The sequence below is a fragment of the Myxocyprinus asiaticus genome, chromosome 30 (assembly GCF_019703515.2).
Source record: "Myxocyprinus asiaticus isolate MX2 ecotype Aquarium Trade chromosome 30, UBuf_Myxa_2, whole genome shotgun sequence".
Classification (NCBI taxonomy): Eukaryota; Metazoa; Chordata; class Actinopteri; order Cypriniformes; family Catostomidae; genus Myxocyprinus; species Myxocyprinus asiaticus.
Window position 1 is genome coordinate 35,814,225 of NC_059373.1, and position 21,170 is coordinate 35,835,394.

The 21,170-nt window shown below is 39.4% G+C and overlaps 1 protein-coding gene across 1 annotated transcript in view; it reads right to left on the reverse strand.

Annotated features, from left to right (window-relative positions):
• Nucleotides 1-1,129: 1,129 nt before the first annotated feature.
• The window catches only part of eepd1 (endonuclease/exonuclease/phosphatase family domain containing 1), a 48,989-nt gene continuing 28,948 nt past the window's right edge, over nt 1,130-21,170 (reverse strand). The window contains exons 3-7 of the mRNA XM_051663205.1: nt 17,956-18,066; nt 9,636-9,764; nt 9,241-9,379; nt 2,018-2,212; nt 1,130-1,560 (exon numbers count right to left, since the gene is read on the reverse strand). Of these exons, the coding sequence (XP_051519165.1) occupies nt 1,364-1,560; nt 2,018-2,212; nt 9,241-9,379; nt 9,636-9,764; nt 17,956-18,066 (771 nt within the window). The 3' untranslated portion in view covers nt 1,130-1,363. The remainder of the gene's footprint in view (nt 1,561-2,017; nt 2,213-9,240; nt 9,380-9,635; nt 9,765-17,955; nt 18,067-21,170) is intronic.

Sequence of the window (21,170 nt, forward strand, 5' to 3'; positions counted from 1 at the left end):
CGTCCTAAAAACACAATCTCTGAAAACTAGCAAGACATGACGCAAAGTACACTCCAAAAGCAAATGACAACACGTCTGACAACTTAAACTGACCTGACATTAATGAAAATACCCTTGTCCTGAGAACACAGTTCAATCTTTCTGTTAAAATCTACCATCAATATATATAATTGACCCTTGCTGTTAATGTCTGTCAGCGTGGTCTTATTGTGTTGACTTGAACAATTATTACAAAATATGATAACACTGAAATTTTAGTTTAAAAGATAGAATTCACTAATAAAAAAGGTGTTTTGAGCTCAGTTGAAACCAACATTTAAAATTACTACAAGAGAAGACAAGCATATATTTTATAATAAAAACCTTATAATTACTCAACAGTATGACACACAAACTCAGGTTGCAAATATTAATTTATTGTATGCACTTAAAAGTTTTGGCACAGCTTATAATTTCTTCCTTTTTATTCTATTTTCATCTTTAATAAAGCTTTGCTTAAATATCTTTCTCTTCACATCACTCTTAATAGAAATCAAACATTTGTTGCTATATAATTTCTACTGTACATTGAACAAAATAAAAGGCAATCATGGTGCAATTCTCTTGCTCTCCATATACAGCTCTGGAAAAAATTAAGAGACCACTGCAAAATGATTACTTCTGCTCTGACAATGTTCCCCAACTCTGAGGATTGGTTTTTCCAGCAGGACAGTGCTCCATGCCACACACCCAGGTCAATCAAGGTGTGGATGGAGGACCACCGGATCAAGACCCTGTCATGGCCAGCCCAATCTCCAGACCTGAACCCCACTGAAAACTCTCTGGAATGTGATCAAGAGGAAGATGGATGGCCACAAGCTATCAAACAAAGTTTGACCCGTTTTAATTTTCGCACCAGGAGTGGCATAAAGTCACCCAACAGCAGTGTGAAAGACTGGTAGAGAGCATGCCAAGACGCATGAAAGCTGTGATTGAAAATCAGGTGTTATTCCACCAAATATTGATTTCTGAACTCTTCCTAAGTTAAAACATTAGTATAGTGTTGTTTAAATATGAATATGAACTTGTTTTCTTTGCATTATTCGAGGTCTGAAAACACTCTAAATGCTCTAAATGACATACATATATATTTAATTTTATTTGTGGAATTTGGGAGAAATGTTTTCAGTACTTTATAGAATAAATCAAAAATGTTCATTTTACTCAAGCACATACCTATAAATAGTAAATCCAGAGAAACTGATCATTTTGCAGTGGTCTCTTAATTTTCTCCAGAGCTGTATGTTCAGTCTGTTATTGTGTTAGTCCAGCCATTATTCATTCATATTGACCGCTCTATAATGACCATCTACAAGGTCAAAGGTCACCGCTCATGTTTGGGCATGATGTCTCCTCTCTCCACCACCGGCATTCCGTTTCCATTGCACAGACGCTCCTTCAGGAAGATGTCTACGAAGAATTCTGCCACTATAGGGCAGTGCTCGGATGCCACACCACCCCACGACCAGTTATCAGGAATCCAGGGATTAGTTAATCCCTCCCGCACCACTGAACAATGACCTGAAGGGGGCAGCACAAACACAAATATTATGTTTAGATGCTATAACCTCCATTTAGTTTAAACTACAAACCTCCCATTTATTAATGGAATAATTTGGCCAAAAATGAAAATTGTGCCATTATTTACTTATGTCATGACTAAATGTCATTTGATGTCAAACCTAACCTGATACGTCAAACGGCGTACCTTGAGAGCTATGGCGGAAGGAAATATTTTTAGTGAATAACAACTTAAATTTCGGGCTGATCTTCACACAAAGCTATCGTGTGGCTTTAGAAGACTTGGAATATAGTACATGTATAACTTTTATGATACGTTTTTGGTGCTTTTTTGTCCTCTCCGGAGCTTGACAGTTCGAAAATTCTCTTTTCATGTTCCACTGAAAAAATAACAGCAAGAGGGTGAGTAAATAATGGCAGAATTTTCATTCTTGAGTCAAGTCCCACACAAACCCACCCGTGTAGATCTTTTTGAGGGAGCGGCTGGCCCAGACGTTGTCCAGACAGCGGGAACCTTGCGGGGTTCGGGTGCTGATGTTTGTAAAGACGGATGGTGGGAGGAGAGCGGTCAGTTTTTCTTTCCTCAGGCACTCCATTTCAGGGCTGTCAGGAGCCATGCCAAAGTGCCCGAGCACCAGCAACTCTCTCTCACCTACATCAAAAACACCAACAGATAACCATGAGCTGATCTCATTAAATACATTATGATTAAACACACTCAAAATGAAAGTTGAGGAGGCAACCACATTTCCCCAAAATCAAGACGAGAATTGAAAAACAGAAGGATGAATCTCATGAAACACGTCCAGGTCGCAATTCATCCAAAAATCAAAAGAAAGAAATAAGAAATAAAATTTTTCTTAAAGAAAATGAACCGTATTTTGGGACCATTATTGTTTTGACATTATTTCCATGACAATAAAGCACAGTTTCCTCCCAATTCTCATGACCTTACAATATACATATACAGGGGCGGACTGGGACTAAAAAGTGGCCCTGGACTTTCTGGCCCAGAGCGGCCCACCAAACCTGGCCCGCAACATGCCATACCATAACACACTGGCTCATTGATTTCATTTTCCGGCTCAATTTCAAATTTTTGTGTTGAAAAAAATACATTTCTATTGACTGCTAGTCATGACAATGGGCCCCACAGTGCAAAAACTGTCATAACTTTAAAACATATCAAACCACTGAAAATGTGATGAGTGGATTTTTTAGAGAAAGCACTAAAATAAGCACTTTATAGCTCAGACAAATAATATGTCTGGAAACTTTTTTCCCAGCATACAGATGTTAAGTTAAAATGTACGTGAAAGTACAAGGGAAAGTGTGTATTTTAGGTGTTGTGACAAGTCAGCATTTCTTCAAAGATTTTAAAGATCTTAATCACCTTTCAAATTTGTTCTAGAAGTGCAAATAAACTATCGTCTTAGTTAATATGAGGTTGTGGAAATAACAAGTATAATAATAATAATATTAAGTTATATATATATATATATATATATATATATATATATATGTATATATAGCTATACAAGATTATAAAATGTTCTTAATAGTTAGACGAAGAAAGTGTCACACAGCAGGACACTGATGACAATGCTTAAAATTGAATTTCACATAACTGTAAAAAAAAAAGAAATAAAAAAAAAATAAAACCAATGAAAACAAAGTTGGCCAGAATATGTACATATATAAATGTAAACAAATATAAATAGATGTAAAAAAATAAACATACCACTTAGTGTAGATCTTTGCAGATTAATTGCTTATATTTTCCCTCTCTGTGAGTTTGTTGCGTCTTTATATCTGCAGTGTTTTAATTCCTTCCCCAGATTATTCTTGAGAAAAAGTGAAAAGCCCAATGCTTTGACAAGCGCTGTTTCTGCTGTCCTTTAAACAAAGTAAGCCTCAAAGACTCAAATAGCCACAAAGTAATATTTTTCATGACTTATTTTATGCATTTTTATCAGTCGTGAGCATTATTCAGCAGGCCGCACTTCAGCTCCCACTAATGCTTTGCGGTATGAATAAATTATGCAGATGACTATGTACTGCTCATAGCTTTACTGTTTGCCAATTTTATTTACACTGCTGTTATTGTATTTGTTGTAACTTGCAGTTATTTGTAATTTTGTGATTATTCAGAGCTCATTTTATACTTAATGTTGTTTTTAGTTGTCACGATTATTGTGATTTGTATGTTAAATAATGAGGTCCACTCGAGTTACAGAGCTAACTCGCACATACAGAAACCATGCCACTGTGTAAGCGATTTAAAAATAAAAGCCATGATAATGTTCAAAATAAAAGCCATTGTATAGGCTTTCTCTTACAGAGTTGATAGAATATTTGCCCTTTAATGGGGTCCGCGTAGGCATGTTGGAGCCCAGGGCGGCTACCTATATCGCCTGTAGGACAGGACGGTACTTGCACAGCAGTGGGCCGGCCCAAATTACCCAGTGGCCCACCGGGAAAATGACCAGTGCTCCCAATGGCCAGTCCGTTCCTGTACATATATACACTCACCGGCCACTTTATTTTATTTTATTTTATTTATTTATTATTATATTTTATTTTCTCCCCTTTTCACCCCAATTTGGAATGCCCAATTCCCAATGCGCTCTATGTCCTCATGGTGGCGTAGTGACTAATCTCAACTGCCTCCGCGTCTGAGACCGTCAGTCCGCGCATCTGATCACGTGGCTTGTTGAGCGCGTTATCGTGGAGACGTGTGTGTGTGTGGAGGCTTCATTTCTACTCACCACGGCATCCACGCACAACTCACTACGCGCCCCACCGAGAGCGAGAACCACATTATAGCGACCATGAGGAGGTTACCCCATGTAACTCTACCCTCACTAGCAACTGGGCCAATTTGGTTGCTTAGGAGACCTGGCTGGAGTCATTCAGCACGCCCTGGATTCGAAGTTGCGACTCCAGGGGTGGTAGTCAGCGTCAAAACTCGCTGAGCTACCCAGGCCCCCACTAGCCACTTTATTAGGTACACCTGTACATCTACTTATTCATGCGATTATCTAATCAGTCAATCGTGTGGCAGCAGTATAATGTATAAAATCATGCAGATATGGGTCAGGAGCTTCAGTTAATGTTCACATCAACCATCAGAATGGGGGAAAAAAAAACTGATCTCAATGATTTAGACTGTGGCATGATTGTTGGTGCCAGACGGGCTGGTTTGAGTATTTCTGTAACTGCTGATCTCCTGGGATTTTCACACACATCAGTCTGTAGAGGGTATAGAGAATGGTGCAAAAAACAACCAGTGAGTGGCAGTTCTGTGGACGAAACTGGCTTGCTAATGACAGAGGTCAGAGGAGAATGGCCAGACTGATCCAGGCTTGTTAAAGCCAGTTGTCCTTTGTCTTTGAAGACTGTAGTGTACACCTTTGTATGAAATCTTCAGTTTTTTTGGCAATTTCAAGCATTCCTCAAAACAATGATTGACTGATGAGTTTCTAGAGAAAGCTGTTTCTTTTTGCCATTTTTGACCTAATATTGACATTAAGACATGCCAGTCTATTACATACTGGGGCAACTCAAAAACAAACACAAAGACCATGTTAAGCTTCATTTAATGAACCAAACCGTTTTCAACAGTGTTTGATATAATGGCAAGTGATTTTCTAGTACCAAATGATCAATTTAGCATGATTACTCAAGGATAAGGTGTTGGAATGATGACTGCTGGAAATGGGGCCTGTCTAGATTTGATCAAAAATGACTTTTTTCAAATAGTGATGGTGCTGTTTTTTACATCAGTAATGTCCTGACTATACTTTGTGATCAGTTGAATGCCACTTTGGTGAATTAAAGTACCAATAGCCTTCTGAAACAGCAAAATCTGTTTCGCACGCATGCATGCATGTATGAATGTAGAATGTAGGTATATACAGTACTGTGCAAAAGTTTTAGGCACTTGTGACAAATGTTACATAGTGAGGATGTCTTCAAAAATAATGCCATAAATAGTTTTCATTTATCAATTAACATCATACAAAGTCCAGTAAACATAAAAAAGCTAAATCAATATTTGGTGTGACCACCTTTGCCTTTAAAACAGCCCCAATTCTCCTAGGTACACCTGGACACAGTTTTTCTTGGTTGTTGGCAGACAGGATGTTCCAAGCTTCTTGGAGAATTCACCACAGTTCTTCTATCTATTTCGGCTGTCTCAATTGCTTCTGTCTCTTTATATAATCTCAGACTGACTCAATGTTTGGTGGGGGGCTCTGTGGGGGCAATGCCATCTCTTGCAGAGCTCCCTGTTCTTCTATTCTAATATTTTCTATTTGCAAAAGTAATGTTTGGGAGTCTAAAATGTATTTTTCCTATTGACACACTAAAGCTGAAGATATAAATAACCATCTTAAGACAAATGTTTTTGTGAAACATCTCAAATGCCTAAAGCCTTTGCACAGTACTGTATGTATGTAGGTATGTATGCATGTATGTACAGTATTTCTACTTGTTCTAATCATGAAATGATTTTTATTATTTAAACTAATGTTATGTTAAAGTTATGTATATATGTATGTATGTGTTTGTATTTATGTATGCATGTACAGTATGTGTTTGCATTTATGTATATATGTGTTTGCATGTATGCATGTATGTCTGTATGTGTTTGCATGTATGTATGCATGTATGTGTTTGTATTTATGTATGTACGTGTTTGTATTTATGCATGCATGTACAGTATCTAACTTTCTACTTGTTCTAATCATGAAATTATTTGTATTATTTAACCTAATGTTAAGTTAAAGTTATGTATGTATGTATGCATTTGTATTTATGTATGAAAGAATGTATTTATGTGTTTGTATGTTTATATGTATGTGTTTGCATTTATATATGTATGTATGTATGTCTGTATGTACTGTATGTATGAATGTGTTTGCATTTATGCATGTATGTGTTTGCATTTATGCATGCATGTATGTATGTAGGTATGTATGTACAGTTGAAGTCAGAAGTTTACATGCACCTTAGCCAAATACATTTAAACTCAGTTTTTCACAATTCCTGACATTTAATCGTAGAAAACATTCCGTCTTTGGTCAGTTAGGATCACTACTTTATTTTAAGAACGTGAAATATCAGAATAATAGTAGAGAGAATTATTTATTTCAGCTTTTATTTATTTTATCACATTCCCAGTGGGTCCGAAGTTTACATACACTTTGTTAGTATTTGGTAGCATTGCCTTTAAATTCTTTAACTTGGGTCAAATGTTTTGGGTAGCCTTCCACAAGATTCTCACAATAAGTTGCTGGAATTTTGGCCCATTCCTCCAGACAGAATTGGTGGAACTGAGTCAGGTTTGTAGGCCTCCTTGCTCGCACACGCTTTTTCAGTTCTGCCCACAAATTTTCTATCGGATTGAGATCAGGGCTTAGTGATGGCCACTCCAATACCTTGACTTTGTTGTCCTTAAGCAATTTTGACACAAATTTGGGGGTATGCTTGGGGTCATTGTCCATCTGGAAAACATATTTGTGACCGAGCTTTATCTTCCTGGCTGATGTCTTGAGATGTTGCTTCAATATATTTCACATACATTTCTTTCCTCATGATGCCATCTATTTTTGTGAAGTTTACCAGTCCCTCTTGCAGCAAAACTTCAGCTTGCAAGCCTCACCCTTTTTCCTCCAAACATAACAATGGTCATTATGGCCAAACAGTTACATTTTGTTTCATCAGACCAGAGGACATTTCTCCAAAAAGTAAGATCTTTGTCCCTATGTGCACTTGCAAACTGTAGTCTGGCTTTTTTATGGCGGTTTTGGAGCAGTGGCTTCTTCCTTGCTGAGCAGCCTTTCAGGTTATGTCGATATTTGACTCGTTTTACTGTGGATATAGATACTTGTCTACCTGTTTCCTCCAGCATCTTCACAAGGTCCTTTGCTGTTGTTCTGGGATTGATTTGCACTTTTCGCATTAAACTACGTTCATCTCTAGGAGACAGAATGTGTCTCCTTCCTGAGCGGTATGATGGCTGCATTGTCCCATGGTGTTTATACTTGCATACTATTGTTTGTACAGATGAATAAGGTACCTTCAGGCGTTTGGAAATTTTATGAGGATGGATTACATTTCCAGATAAATTTAGATAAGATTTGAATATTATGAAACATTTCCCATTAGATAACAGGTAACTATTCCCTCACAATAAATATCTTCCTCCATATTTTCCTCCTGAGCCCTGGTGAATTTCTGATCCTGCACTTGTGTACACAGTATCAGTGAATATACTGCACAAACACATTCACCATGAAGACAGCGTTTCACCCTTACAGCACCATGGTGCTTGCCGGGACTGAACAGTTAAGATGCTCTTCCTGTAAGACAGACCTCTGCAATAAAGCACAAAGTATCCTGTATGCTGTGTTGGAAATCTCAAACACTGATTATGTTTCTAATTCACATCAAGTGTTTTTCTGACAGCAAAAAGCAACAAATAGAATAAGAAAATTAAGGCTGTCATTTGCTCAACTGCGTACAGGACTCGTTTAGAAGCGCTGTTTGAACTGATCTGCACCTAGGTGTCAGCAGCTCGTGATGAGCAAATGATTTGCACATGCTGTGCTCGTCCGCTGAATAGCACAGACTCAGCCCACTTTAATAGATTTTCCCATTCTGTTCAGGAGCACATAAAACACACAGCATGATTATGAGGAAGGATTACATTTCAAGAAGTAGATTGGCATGCATGTGTGAGGAACTTCCTCTTTACGTGCCAGTGAGGGCACGTGTGCCATAGGTTGCCGACCTGACTAGTGTTGAGTGTAATCTGATTACAAAGCAATTAGTTAGTGTAATCCAATAACTTTTTTAAAAGTCAAAAATAGTGTAACATTACATTTTACATTCTTGTAATCAGATTACATTTATCAACTTTTAATTAAGGTACTTTTAAGTACATTAATTGGATTACACATTTCTAAAATAATATTTATGTATAATACATTTAAAATATATATATTTTTAATCTTCATATGTATGTCTGCTCACATTTGGGTTGTGTTAATGTACAAGATGGAAGAAGACGTTTTGAAATCGTTGTACAGGAAAACAAACATTTCTGTAACTTAAAGTAATTAGTTATGTGATTACTTTTCAAAGTAATATGATTATAACTTCAGAGAAACAATTTGTAGTGAATTACTTTTTGAGTAATTTACCAAACATTGCTAATGTGACAGCAGATTTTGATGTAATTGCTGTTTAAAATTTTGGGGCTGTTGCAAGAGCTTTGATAAGAATCACTTTATACTAGCTATACATTCAACAACACTTGCCTCTGTGACAGTGAATACAGATATCTGACAGCTTCACAGTACCTTCAGAGGCACTAATCCCATATCTAGATAAGATTTGAATATTATGAAACATTTCCCATTAGATAACAGGTAACTATTCCCTCACAATAAATATCTTCCTCCATATTTTCCTCCTGAGCCCAGGTGAATTTTTGATCCTGCACTTGTGTACACAGTATCAGTGAATATACTGCACAAACACATTCACCATGAAGACAGCGTTTCACCCTTATAGCACCATGGTGCTTGCCGAGATTGACACTGAACAGTTAAGATGCTCTTCCTGTAAAATAGACCTCTGCAATAAAGCACAAATTATCATGTTGGGACAGACCTTTGAGTGTCTCCTGGATTCCAGTGCTCAGTCTGTTGGCTTTGAGCTCATCAAACCAGCTGTTTGTCTCTTTCTGTTCTTCAGGCGACGGTATTGCTGTCAGGTGCAAATTCACCAGAGTGATTTCTGATGATCCAATCTAGTTATAAAAACAAGTGGGTGAGATGTAGTCATCTTACAATGCCAGCTATTGAATCTGAACAGGTTATCTGTTATTCAATTAGGTTAGGTAAGTTTTTGATGGCTTGACTGGATTTACAGTATGATGGTCAATGTGTAATCTGCATAGGACAGGTGAAAGCATTGGAGAAATATCATACCATAAAAACCATAAAACAACTAGCATCAGTGACACACTGTATATGAGCTTACCTATTTATTCTAGGCTTACTTACATAAAAACGGCCCAAGTATGGCTGAGGATGGGGATGTTTCCCAACACCATTCATAGCAGAGTTTTCCAAGACGGTGGCATCCTTCATTTCAATCCCTGAAGAACTGTCCCACAGGAAGCCTGAGTACTCCTGCAGAATTACAGCCAAATTACAACAATGACCAAAGTAACATATTCCTAACCTAACATAACAACCCTTTGATCTGTGTTTACACAAAAAGCACCATAAAAGCACTTTAAAAGTGATCCATACAACTCATACGCTATATATTTTAAATGAGAAACCGACTGAAATTTACATTATTATTTCATTATTATTATTATTTGTGTTATATCATTATTTATCGAAAGTCTTCCCCTCAGCTGCAACTCTCAAATTGCATTTGTGCTTGTGCATGCAAACATCATTGGTTCTTGTATGTAATGTGACTGAACACAATGCATTTGGTTTCAAAAGTAAAAATTCCATTCAGTTTTTCCATAAGCGAATTGATTTTAAACGCTAACTTATAATCTTTTAAAGACAGACCTACCGTGAGGGATTGTAGTTCATTCTCTCATGAAAGATGGTAAGTAGACAGTCAAGTACTTTTGTTTTTTTGTCCAATTTTCGAGTACTTTTTTGCTTCAAATCAAAGTTTGTAATATTGTGTTTCCCCTCAGAGCTGATTGCTTTTTGTTCATGGTTTAGAACTTAGAACTTTTATGAACGATTTTATGAAATCCCTATGGAAAAATACTTCCGGAACCAAGACGCACTCTATTTGAGTGAATTTTCAGCAAAGAATTACTTAAATTTCAGTCTCTTCCTTACACAAAGCTATTGTACGGCTTCAGAAGACTTGAAATAAGGTGTACAAGTTGTATGGACCACTTTCATTATACGTTTATGGTGCTAAATATCTCCTTTTGTGTTGCACACAATAAAGAAAATCATACAGGTTTGGAATGGCATCGTGTTTAGTAAATGATGACTATTTTTTTATTTTTGGGTGAACTATTCCTTTAATGTTTTAGATCTTTTAAAGACTGCTGATGATCCCCATCATAACAGAGGCAGCCAGATATCACAGGATACGTGTTTCCCAGGGCCTGCAGCACAACAAGAGTCTGCGAATCCATTTTTGCATATGTAAAGAGTGCATAAACTGTGGATTATTCATGTGTACTAAGTGTTTAGTTAAAGGCCACTGGATTGTCATGTGTAGTGTGGGCAAGAGTTTCACATGTTGCATGAAGAGACTTTTTGCCTGATGCCCCATTTAGATGCACAACGAAAGCACAGATAAGAGACGCAAGAGGAAAAAAGTACACACTGCTCATTTGTCTTGAGATGCAATTCTAAAATGTTTCACTACATTTAACTTGACAGCGACCGTTTATGACGCATATATACATATATATATATATATGTGTGTGTGTGTGTGTGTGTGTGTGTGTGTGTGTGTGTGTGTGTGTGCATACAACAGTTAGTTCCGGTCCTCAAATCTGATTGGACGAAGGGGGGCCTGGGTAGACGCTGGCTACCAACCCTGGAGTTCGCTAGTTCGCTAGTTCGAATCACAGGGCGTGCTGAGTGACTCCAGCCAGGTCTCCTAAGCAACCAAATTGGCCCGGTTGCTAGGGAGGGTAGAGTCACATGGGGTAACCTCCTCGTGGTCACTATAATGTGGTTCGTTCTCGGTGGGGCGCGTGGTGAGTTGAGCGCGGATGCCGTGAAGCCTCCACACGCGCTATGTCTCCGTGGCAACGTGCTCAACAAGCCACGTGATAAGATGTATGGGTTGATGGTCTCAGACGTGGAGGCAACTGGGATACATCCTCCGCCACCCGGATTGAGGCGAATCACTACGCGACCACAAGGACTTAAAAGCGCACTGGGAATTGGGCATTCCAAATTGGGTGAAAAAAAAAATCTGATTGGACGAGAGACGTTCCATGAGCACGGATGGTCTCACACCATCATCACTCACTGTGTGTGTAGCGAAGACGCCGGGGCAGTAGTGTTAAGATCCATGTGCAGTTTAATAAGGCAAATAAATAGTAAAAATAAAGTAACAAAACAAAGAGCAAAAACAAAGGCAGGCAAGGGATCGGTACACAGATAGGCAGTCTAGAAAGGCAAACAAAGTAAGTCCGATAGGCAGAGGGGTAATCCAATAAACAGGCAGTAAATCCAAAACACTCACAAGAAGGCTGGGTAATTCGGAGAACAGGCAGGAGTCAAACACAGGGTAATCAATGATAGTAATAACGCTCAGAATTGTAGACTAGGAGAACAAGACTTTGCGTTGAATGTGTGGAAACTGGGAACTTAAATAGATAGGGTAAAATGTGATACAGGTGGAAGAGTAATCAGTCTGACTGGAGGATTATGGGAAATGTAGTTAGTGAAATGTTAAAACTCAGGTGATGGCGACCTCTGGCGGCATTCGGGGGAGATGGCAGGCACTGCGGGTGTAACAGAGCCCCCCCCCCACGAACGGCTCCTGATGTGAGGAGGTTGTCTACGTCAGTGTCTACCTCAACCTCTGGGAGTGGGTCAATGAGGGAAATTGCGGTGAAACTCAGTGATGAGATTAGGGTCCAGAACGTCCTTAGAATTAGTCCAGGAACGTTCCTCGGGACCGTAGCCTTCCCAGTCCACCAAATATTGAAATGTCCGACCCCGGTGTCGAGAGTCCAGGAGCTTGTGTACCCGAAAGTCTTCTTCTCCATGTCTTTTGGCCGTAAAGGCGGAAGATGTAATGAAACAGGCTCTCTGCACATTCTATGGATGAAGGACATTTGGGCAGAGGGATGAATCTACAGGCTTTAGAGAATCGATTCACCATGGTTAGAATGGTAGTGAAACCCTGCGAGTTGGGTAGATCCATGACAAAGTCCACTGCGATATGGGACCAAGGAAGTCGAGGGGCAGGAAGAGGCTGAAGGAGACCAGACAGGAGCTGTCGTAGAGATTTAGTGGTGGCACAGTTTTTAACATAGTCAGCTACTTCAGTGGCTAGGTTTTCCCACCAAAACCGGTTTTGCACTTACCTGCATGTAGCAGGCCGAGTCATGAACCCACTGAAGAACCCTGTTCCGTAAGTGGGTAGCGATACCTTTCCTAGGGGGGCGAGTAGGGCAGGCAGCCAGTAAATGTCCTGACTGTCCGTAGTAGATACAAAGTCTCTCTCTGAGACGACGTTGTCGCTCTTCGGTGGTGAGGGAGGAATGGCCCACTTGCATGGGCTCGTGAAGACCGGTAGCAGCGATGTCAGAAGGAATTGATTGTAGAGAGCTGACTGGACGACGGGCTTTGATCAGGTTGTCCAGGCGAATGGCGAGTTTGATGAATTCATCCAGAGATTTTCCCTCATCACGACAAGCTAGTTCTGTTTGAAGGTCAGGGTTTAGTCCTTTATGGAACAACAGTTTTAACGTATCCTCCACCCACACAGTTTGTGCTGCTAGAGTGCGGAATGATAAAGCAAATTCAGCGGCTGACATATTATTCTGCTTTAGACACAACAGAAGTTCTCCAGGGTTCTTACCACACCCGGAGTGCTCAAAAACTTCCCGCAAGCGAGTTAGGAAGTGAGACAAAGAACCCTTTAAGATGTTTTCTTGACTCCAGTCTGCCGTAACCCAGTCTAGAGCTTTTGCCTGACAGCAGTGATATAATGAAGGAAATACAAGCTTCATCGTTGGAATACATGTAAGGTAGTTGCCAGTATTTTCTGATAACATGCTGCATTCATTTTGCCATAAATTTTCACAAGATTGCCCATGCCTTTAGAGCTCACACACCCCCAAAACATCAGTAAGCCACCACCATGCTTCACAGTGGGGGTGGTATTCTTTTCACTATAGGCCTTGTTGACCCCTCTCCAAACATAGCGCTTATGGTTGTGACCATAAAGCTCTATTTTGGTCTTGTCACTCCAAATTACAGTGTTCCAGAAGCTGTGAGGCAAGTTAAGATGTTGTCGGGCATATTGTAACCGGGCTTTTTTGTGGCATTGGTGCAGTAAAGGCTTCTTTCTGGCAACTCGACAATACAGCTAATTTTTGTTCAAGTATCGTTGTATTGTGCTCCTTGAAACAACCACACCGTCTTTTTCCAGAGCAGCCTGTATTTCTTCTGAGGTTACTTGTGGGTTTTTCTTTGTATCCCGAACAATTCTTCTGGCAGTTGTGGCTGAAATCTTTCTTGGTCTACCTGACCTTGGCTTGGTATAAAGAGATCCCCGTATTTTCCACTTCTTAATAAGTGATTGAACAGTACTGACTGGCATTTTCAAGGCTTTGGATATCTTTTTATATCCTTTTCCATCTTTATAAAGTTCCATTACCTTGTTACGCAGGTCTTTTGACAGTTCTTTTCTGATCCCCATGGCTCAGTATCTAGCCTGCTCAGTGCATCCACATGAGAGCTAACTGTTTATACACAGGCACTAATAGCCACAGGTGTGGGAAATTAACCTTTAGTTGCCATTTAAACCTGTGTGTGTCACCTTGTGTGTCTGTAACACCGCCAAACATTCAAGGGTATGTAAACTTTTGATCAGGGCCATTTGGGTGATTTCTGTTATCATTATGATTTAAAAAGGAGCCAGACAACTATGTGATAATAAATGGCTTCATATGATCACTATCCTTAAATAAAAGACAGTTTTTTTGCATGATCAGTCATATTTTCACAAATAAAGGCAAAGTTCACAATTTCTGCCAGGGTATGCAAACTTTTGAGCACAACTGTATATATAAACTCAGCAAAAATAGAAACGTCTCTTTTTTCAGGACACTGTATTTTAAAGATAATTTTGTAAAAATCCAAATAACTTTTCAGATTTTTATTATAAAGGGTTTAAACAGTGTTTTCCATGCTTGTTCAATGAACCATAAACAATTAATGAACATGCACCTGTGGAACGGTCGTTAAGACACTAACAGCTTACAGACGGTAGGCAATTAAGGTCACAGTTATAAAAACTTAGGACACTAAAGAGACCTTTCTACGGACTCTGAAAAGCACCAAAAGAAATATGCCCAGGGTCCCTGCTCATCTGCGTGAACGTGCCTTAGGCATGCTGCACGGAGGCATGAGGACTGCAGGTGTGGCCAGGGCAATAAATTGCAAAGTCCGTACTGTGAGACGCCTAAGACAGTGCTACAGGGAGAGAGGAAGGACAGCTGGTCATCCTCGCAGTGGCAGACCATGTGTAACAACACCTGCACAGGATCAGTACATCCGAATATCACACCTGCAGGACAGGTACAGAATGGCAACAACATCGCCTATGGGCACAAACCCACCTTCGCTGGACCAGACAGGACTGGCAAAAAGTACTCTTCACTGACGAGTCGTGGTTTGTCTCACCAGGGGTGATGGTTGGACTCGCGTTTATTGTCGAAGGAATGAGCGTTACACCGAGGCCTGTACTCTGGAGCGGGATCGATTTGGAGGTGGAGGGTCCGTCATGGTCTAGGCCGGTGTGTCACAGCATCATCGGACTGAGCTTGTTGTCAATGCAGGCAATCTCAATGCTGTGCGTTACAGGGAAGATATCCTCCTCCCTCATGTGGTACCCTTCCTGCAGGCTCATCCTGACATGACCCTCCAGCATGACAATGCCACCAGCCATACTGCTCATTCTGTGTGTGATTTGCTGCAAGACAGGAATGTCAGTGTTCTGCCATGCCCAGCGAAGAGCCCGGATCTAAATCCCATTGAACACGTCTGGGACCTGTTGGATCGGAGGGTGAGGGCTAGGGCCATTCCCCCCAGAAATGTCTGTGAACTTGCAAGTGCCTTGGTGGAAGAGTGGGGTAACATCTCACAGCAAGAACTGGCAAATCTGGTGCAGTCCATGAGGAGGAGATACACTGCAGTACTTAATGCAGCTGGTGGCCATACCAGATACTGTTACTTTTAATTTTGACCCCCCCTTTGTTCAGGGACACATTATTCCATTTCTGTTAGTCAGATGTCTGTGAAACTTGTTCAGTTTATGTCTTAGTTGTTGAATTTTTTATGTTCATACAAATATTTACATGTTAAATTTGCTAAAAAAATAAAAGAAGTTGAAAGTGAGAGGACATTTCTTTTTTTGCTGAGTTTATATATATATCCTAATTAATTAATTAAATAAATAAATAAAAGGCAGTACAATAAATACAACTAAAGCATAATTAATGACAATTAGGGCAGTGGCGGCTCAGCAGTTAAGGCTCTGGGTTACTGATCAGAAGGTCAGGGGTTCAAGCCCCAGCACCGCCAAGATGCCACTGTTGGGCCCTTGAGCAAGGCCCTTGACCCTATCTGCTCCAGGGGCGCCGTATCATGGCTGACCCTGCACTCTGACCCCAGCTTAGCTGGGATATGTGAAAAAAAGAATTTCACTGTATATGTGCAAATGTATAATGTGTGATAAATAAATGTAATTATAATTAATTACATTTAGTAACATTGCGGTACTGTGAATTTGAGGGGGAAATGTGCTTAATTGTTAGAAAACATGTCACAATGCAAAAAATAAATAAAAATACAATTTCTTTTTCCTTTCACTTGAGTTTGGCATGCAACATGACCTGGATGTGTTCTTGGCAGGTTTCGTGACATTTATCAATATCTGCTTCTCAAGAAAAACATATTGTGGTAATCAGATATCACACAACCACAATTCTTTTCATACATAGCTGGACTACAGGAAAAAATCCTGTCCAATTATTCCTGGAGCAACTTGATATACAGTATTAACAGCAATGCGGCATGATGAAGAGCAGACCTCCGCGGTCAGGAGTGTAAGTTGAGAATTTACATTCTCCTCTATAACCTCATGCATTTATCGTAAATGACAGCACAGTCGCTGTGGATCTATAGTTTATATCAGTCATATTTCATCACTTACACGTTTCCTGTGTGGGTTAACAGCACTATACAGAGAACATCTTGTGTTTGGCCAGCACCTCTATACATAGTTAAGATCTTTGACTATTGCATACATGTTATGATTTTATTCATGTTCTGTTTTTGACCCTTAAAAGACTTGGACAGAACATATGCTCTTTTCTCAGATATTTGTTAGCTAAGGAAATTATTAGCAGTTTTTGGACACCTTCAAACCTGTAACATTCAACACCAAAACATTTAGAATTTAACAGGGTTGATAGTATCAAAACATGTTATTAGAACTCACTTAGAACCCATTCAGATTATAAGAATTTCAAACTTACTATGACAGGGTTGAAATAATGTAATGCTTTACACTTAGGGTTAGTAATGATAACTAATGGTACTTTGCAAAGCTGAAACCACATATTTAGGATTGGGGGTAATAGTTTATGTATTCGTTTTTGGCCACTGAATAACCCAATTTGTTGACAGCATCCTCCTGTAATGGCCCCAAATGTCTACGACTGCACAAGAGCATGAATAGGGTGTGTGTGTTACTGGATCGAACGAGTGAATATTCACTGGCCTCACAATTCGATTTCGATTCCAAGAGTAACAATTAGATTGGAAAACCATTCTCATTGCATCACGATGCATCTTTTCCTCCAAATTTTTTATCAATACACACACTCAGTGTTAAACAGTTTTAAATTATACATTTAGAATTGATCGATCCCTAGCCTATAACTGTAACCACAACTAGGTTCCTGGTCCAGGATGGCTACATGAGATATCTGCTTCTGTGAGAGTGCAGATGTCAACTTCTCCTTTCATCACCACAGGTGATAGTAAAGCGACACAAATAGCTTACAAAATCTACCGGCAATGGGAAACAGCCAATGAATTATAGAGCGCAAGAGGAGAGAAAGTCATTGGAAAGCAGGAAACAAAAAATAATTAGAAAATAAAAACATCACCCACGTGCCCCCAACCGCTGTCTCATCGTTATTTTCAGAAGTTTTTCCCGTTCTGTGCAAATCAGTGCAAGAGAGGGTGCAATGCAAGCTTGTCTTTTAAGTTGTTTGTTGATGTGTTCTCATGAATAAACTCTTCCGCTGCTATGTGACTGTGTTTGTGAATGAATTTTGAGATCGTAGTTTCAGTTGGGGACGATGGTTGATACATCCAGTCTGCGATCAGTTCTGTAGTGTGCGCTTGGCTTTAGTATATGCGCATCTGAACATTTGTTTCTACCATCATGCTGACCCTGGCGAGAACATAAGCGACACTGTGCTACCACGGTTTAAACTGAACTCAGAATCGATTCTGACTTTTTGAGAATTGATCAAAAATCATTGGAGAAAGAATTGCGATGCATCAGAGAATAGATTTGTTTTTCTCCCACCCTTAATACTGGATCTAAAATATAAATCAAACTCACGTTACTGGACAGTCCGGTGGGTTTTTCTGAAACAGCACATTTCCACTGGCTTCTGGCGCTCTTCCACTGGCGTACACTGGATAGGGTGGGCTGATTCAGCTCTGCACAGAACTGACACCAACACAAAGACAAAGTACAGCTGATCAGCAGTGAAAGATTGGCACCTTGGGGTTATTTTTCATATAACACTACATTTCTTCCATTTTTCACATAATGCAACATGTTTTCCAGGACATATTGAAGAAATTAAAGCATCTTTTGTTATCCACCAATGTATTTCTTTGGGTTAGGGTTAGGATACCCCTACCTCTATGTTGGGTTAGTGTTAGGTTAGGGTTAGGGTTAGTGGAGATGCATCAGTGTTACACTGGAGAATGTCAATGGGATGTCAGTCTTTCCATTACTTTAGGGTAACCCTACCTCTATGTTGCATAGAGGTAGGGTTGTTCAAATCACTAACCCTAAGTATAAGTAATAGTGCTACATGCCTTAGCAAACACCACTAATCAAAATAGGAGTAGCAGGTGATTATTTGATGTATGTGATCTGTTAACATATGATGTAATACCAACAACTAGATCAACAGAGAAACCAGATTTCTGTTGGTAAATAGAACCCTGAATGTTCCAGCAATACAGCTGGCATTATCCTGGAGAAGATTACGTGCTGAGCATGCTCACAGGAGCTGGGAAATCTGATAACTACATCTGATATTCCCATTACCTCAGAGCCCCCCAGTTAGCTTCTATAATTAACCAAAACCAAGAGAGGAAGAGTTTCCTGCAGGGGTACCAGGAAACAGAGGCAGGAGTTCAACAGAGCGATCGCTATCATCAGCTGATCTTTAAAGTGCGCTTGAAGAATGTGGGCAGGGCTCCTTTTCTGTGATCAGCACAGACATTTAAATGCTCTGCTGCAGAATCTAGTGAGTTGCCAATGGAGGCAGCATTTTAAGGCATAATAGGCAAGCTCCCTTCACAGAGGCTGTTCCAAAACGTAGGTGTGTTAATCCTCTGATGCATTACATCTTAACCTCTAAGTATCTCAAAGATTCTTGGTAACACTTTACATGGACCCACTTTTATTAGGCGTCTTTAACTACTAAGTACGTAAGTACTTGACACAATGACCTTATTATGTACATACGTGTTGTTGCATCGTAGTTACATTTAAAGTACCTGCATTTAATTACATCTGTAGTTACACTGTTACCCTTACCCCTAACCTTACCCGTCCCGTACCCAGTGCTGGAATATGCTCCAAAGTTGCCTGTATCTTTAGAGATGGTCCCTAAATTTACGACTATTTGTGAATCATGTCTTGATTTGGCAAAAGCAGTAGACCTAGTGGAGGCACTCATTTGCACATTTGAAAATTATAGGAATGAGCAGGTATTTGATGATGTCTGGACAACAGTTTTGGGTATTGCTGATAATATCTGTACGGAAACCGTTCCCAAACGAAAGAGGAAGCTAAGCTCTAAGCTAGAAGCAACCTGTGTCATGTCCACAGTAGGAAGTCAAGCAGCTCTGAACAGCAAATAGTTATTTTAGAGATATTTTACCAGGTTTTGGACATGATGTTAAATGAGCTGAGGACTACATTTTCAGAACTGTGACATAAGGAATTTCCAAGCTCTAAATCCATCTAGTGAAACATTCTGTGAAAAGGATGTTCTGTTTCCATTTGCTAGGATGTATGGGTCTGATCTTGAAGACCTTGTACATGAGCTATACCAAGTAAAGAGAATTTTGGATCGAAAGGTAAAACAGAGAATACAGAAACCATCCAGTATATTAGACCTAGCTGTTTTTGTTGAGCCATTTAAGGATGTTTTCCAGGAATTCTTTAGGCTTTGTAAAATTGCAGTTGAAATTCCAGCCAGTACTGCTGCATGTGAGCGCAGCATCTCCTGCCTGAAGCTTATCAAAGCTCATCTCAGAAGTAGCATGGCAGAAGATAGGCTGAGCGATCTGGGGATTTTGAGCATAGAATGTAGAAGAGCAAAATTGCTAAATCTGGATGAGTTTGTGGATATCTTTGCCAGAAATCATAAGAACTGTAGGATTCATCTACTATAATCTGGAGACAAGTAAAATGTTAAGTTCCTTGAGTAAACTGATATTGTTTAGAAATGCAATGATTTGCCACTTGCACAATGCACTTTGTCTCCCCCTATAGTCTTGCAAAGACTCATGGTTCTTGATTTTTCTTGGTAAATAAAGAGCATATTCACCTATCAGTGTCCAGAGATTTAGTACTAACATTTAGATTTTTCTTTACAAGGAGACATAAGATAATATGAGTTTATTTAATAATTAATTTAGCATTTGGACACAGAAAATGGCTATAGTTTCTTTTTTTACACACTTCTCTCTATGTTGTTTCAGATAACTTCCCTAATGTTCCTATAATTTGTAACTTTTCTCTTTTTGTAATGTTACTTGACAAAAGTTTGATTAGCCAAACCCTTTGAACATGAAATGTGAAAAGTTTGAGAATAATATAGACAGAGTAAGCAGGGGAAGAATGTCTACACTATTCATGTGTGAAAGACTTGTTCATTTTGTTTAATGAGAGTCCCATAAGTTTTTTTTGTTTGCTGACTTTAGGCTTTTTGTCATTTTATTCAGAAATGTATTCCTTCATTTGTATGGCATTGGAAATAAGTTAACATTAAATTCCTTGTGTACATTTGTGATCTATAAATTCTGTAGAATTTACAGAATTTATGTCTGTAGAATTTGCATTTGATACAGCATGTCGCAGTCAGTAGTGATTTTTTTTGGCCACCCCAATAAAATCACTGGGTCTTACCTGGCCACCCTTGAAAAAAGTTCTGGCTACGCCCCTGCATGCAGGACTTAAACATTTTTAAATCCTCTATACTGTTGCACGAATTCTGTCACTTATATGAATTTAAACCATCAGCTTTTTACACAGCCAGGGTAAACTGCACCTTATCTTTGTGTTTGGAAGTGTTTTGTAAATCAGATGCTGTTCTCTGTAGTCCTTCAAATAAACACGCTGCACCTGTGAGACGCAGACTCCCTGGGCATGCATTCGAGCGCCTGTGCTCGCGCTGCTGTCGTCCAGCACGCATTCGGCTGAACAAATGGTATTTAACATAAGGCTGACATTTACGTGGATTATAATAAATATCTCAAAATAAATAAGTAGATAAATAAATAATTTAGAGCTTGGGGCCCCTTGGG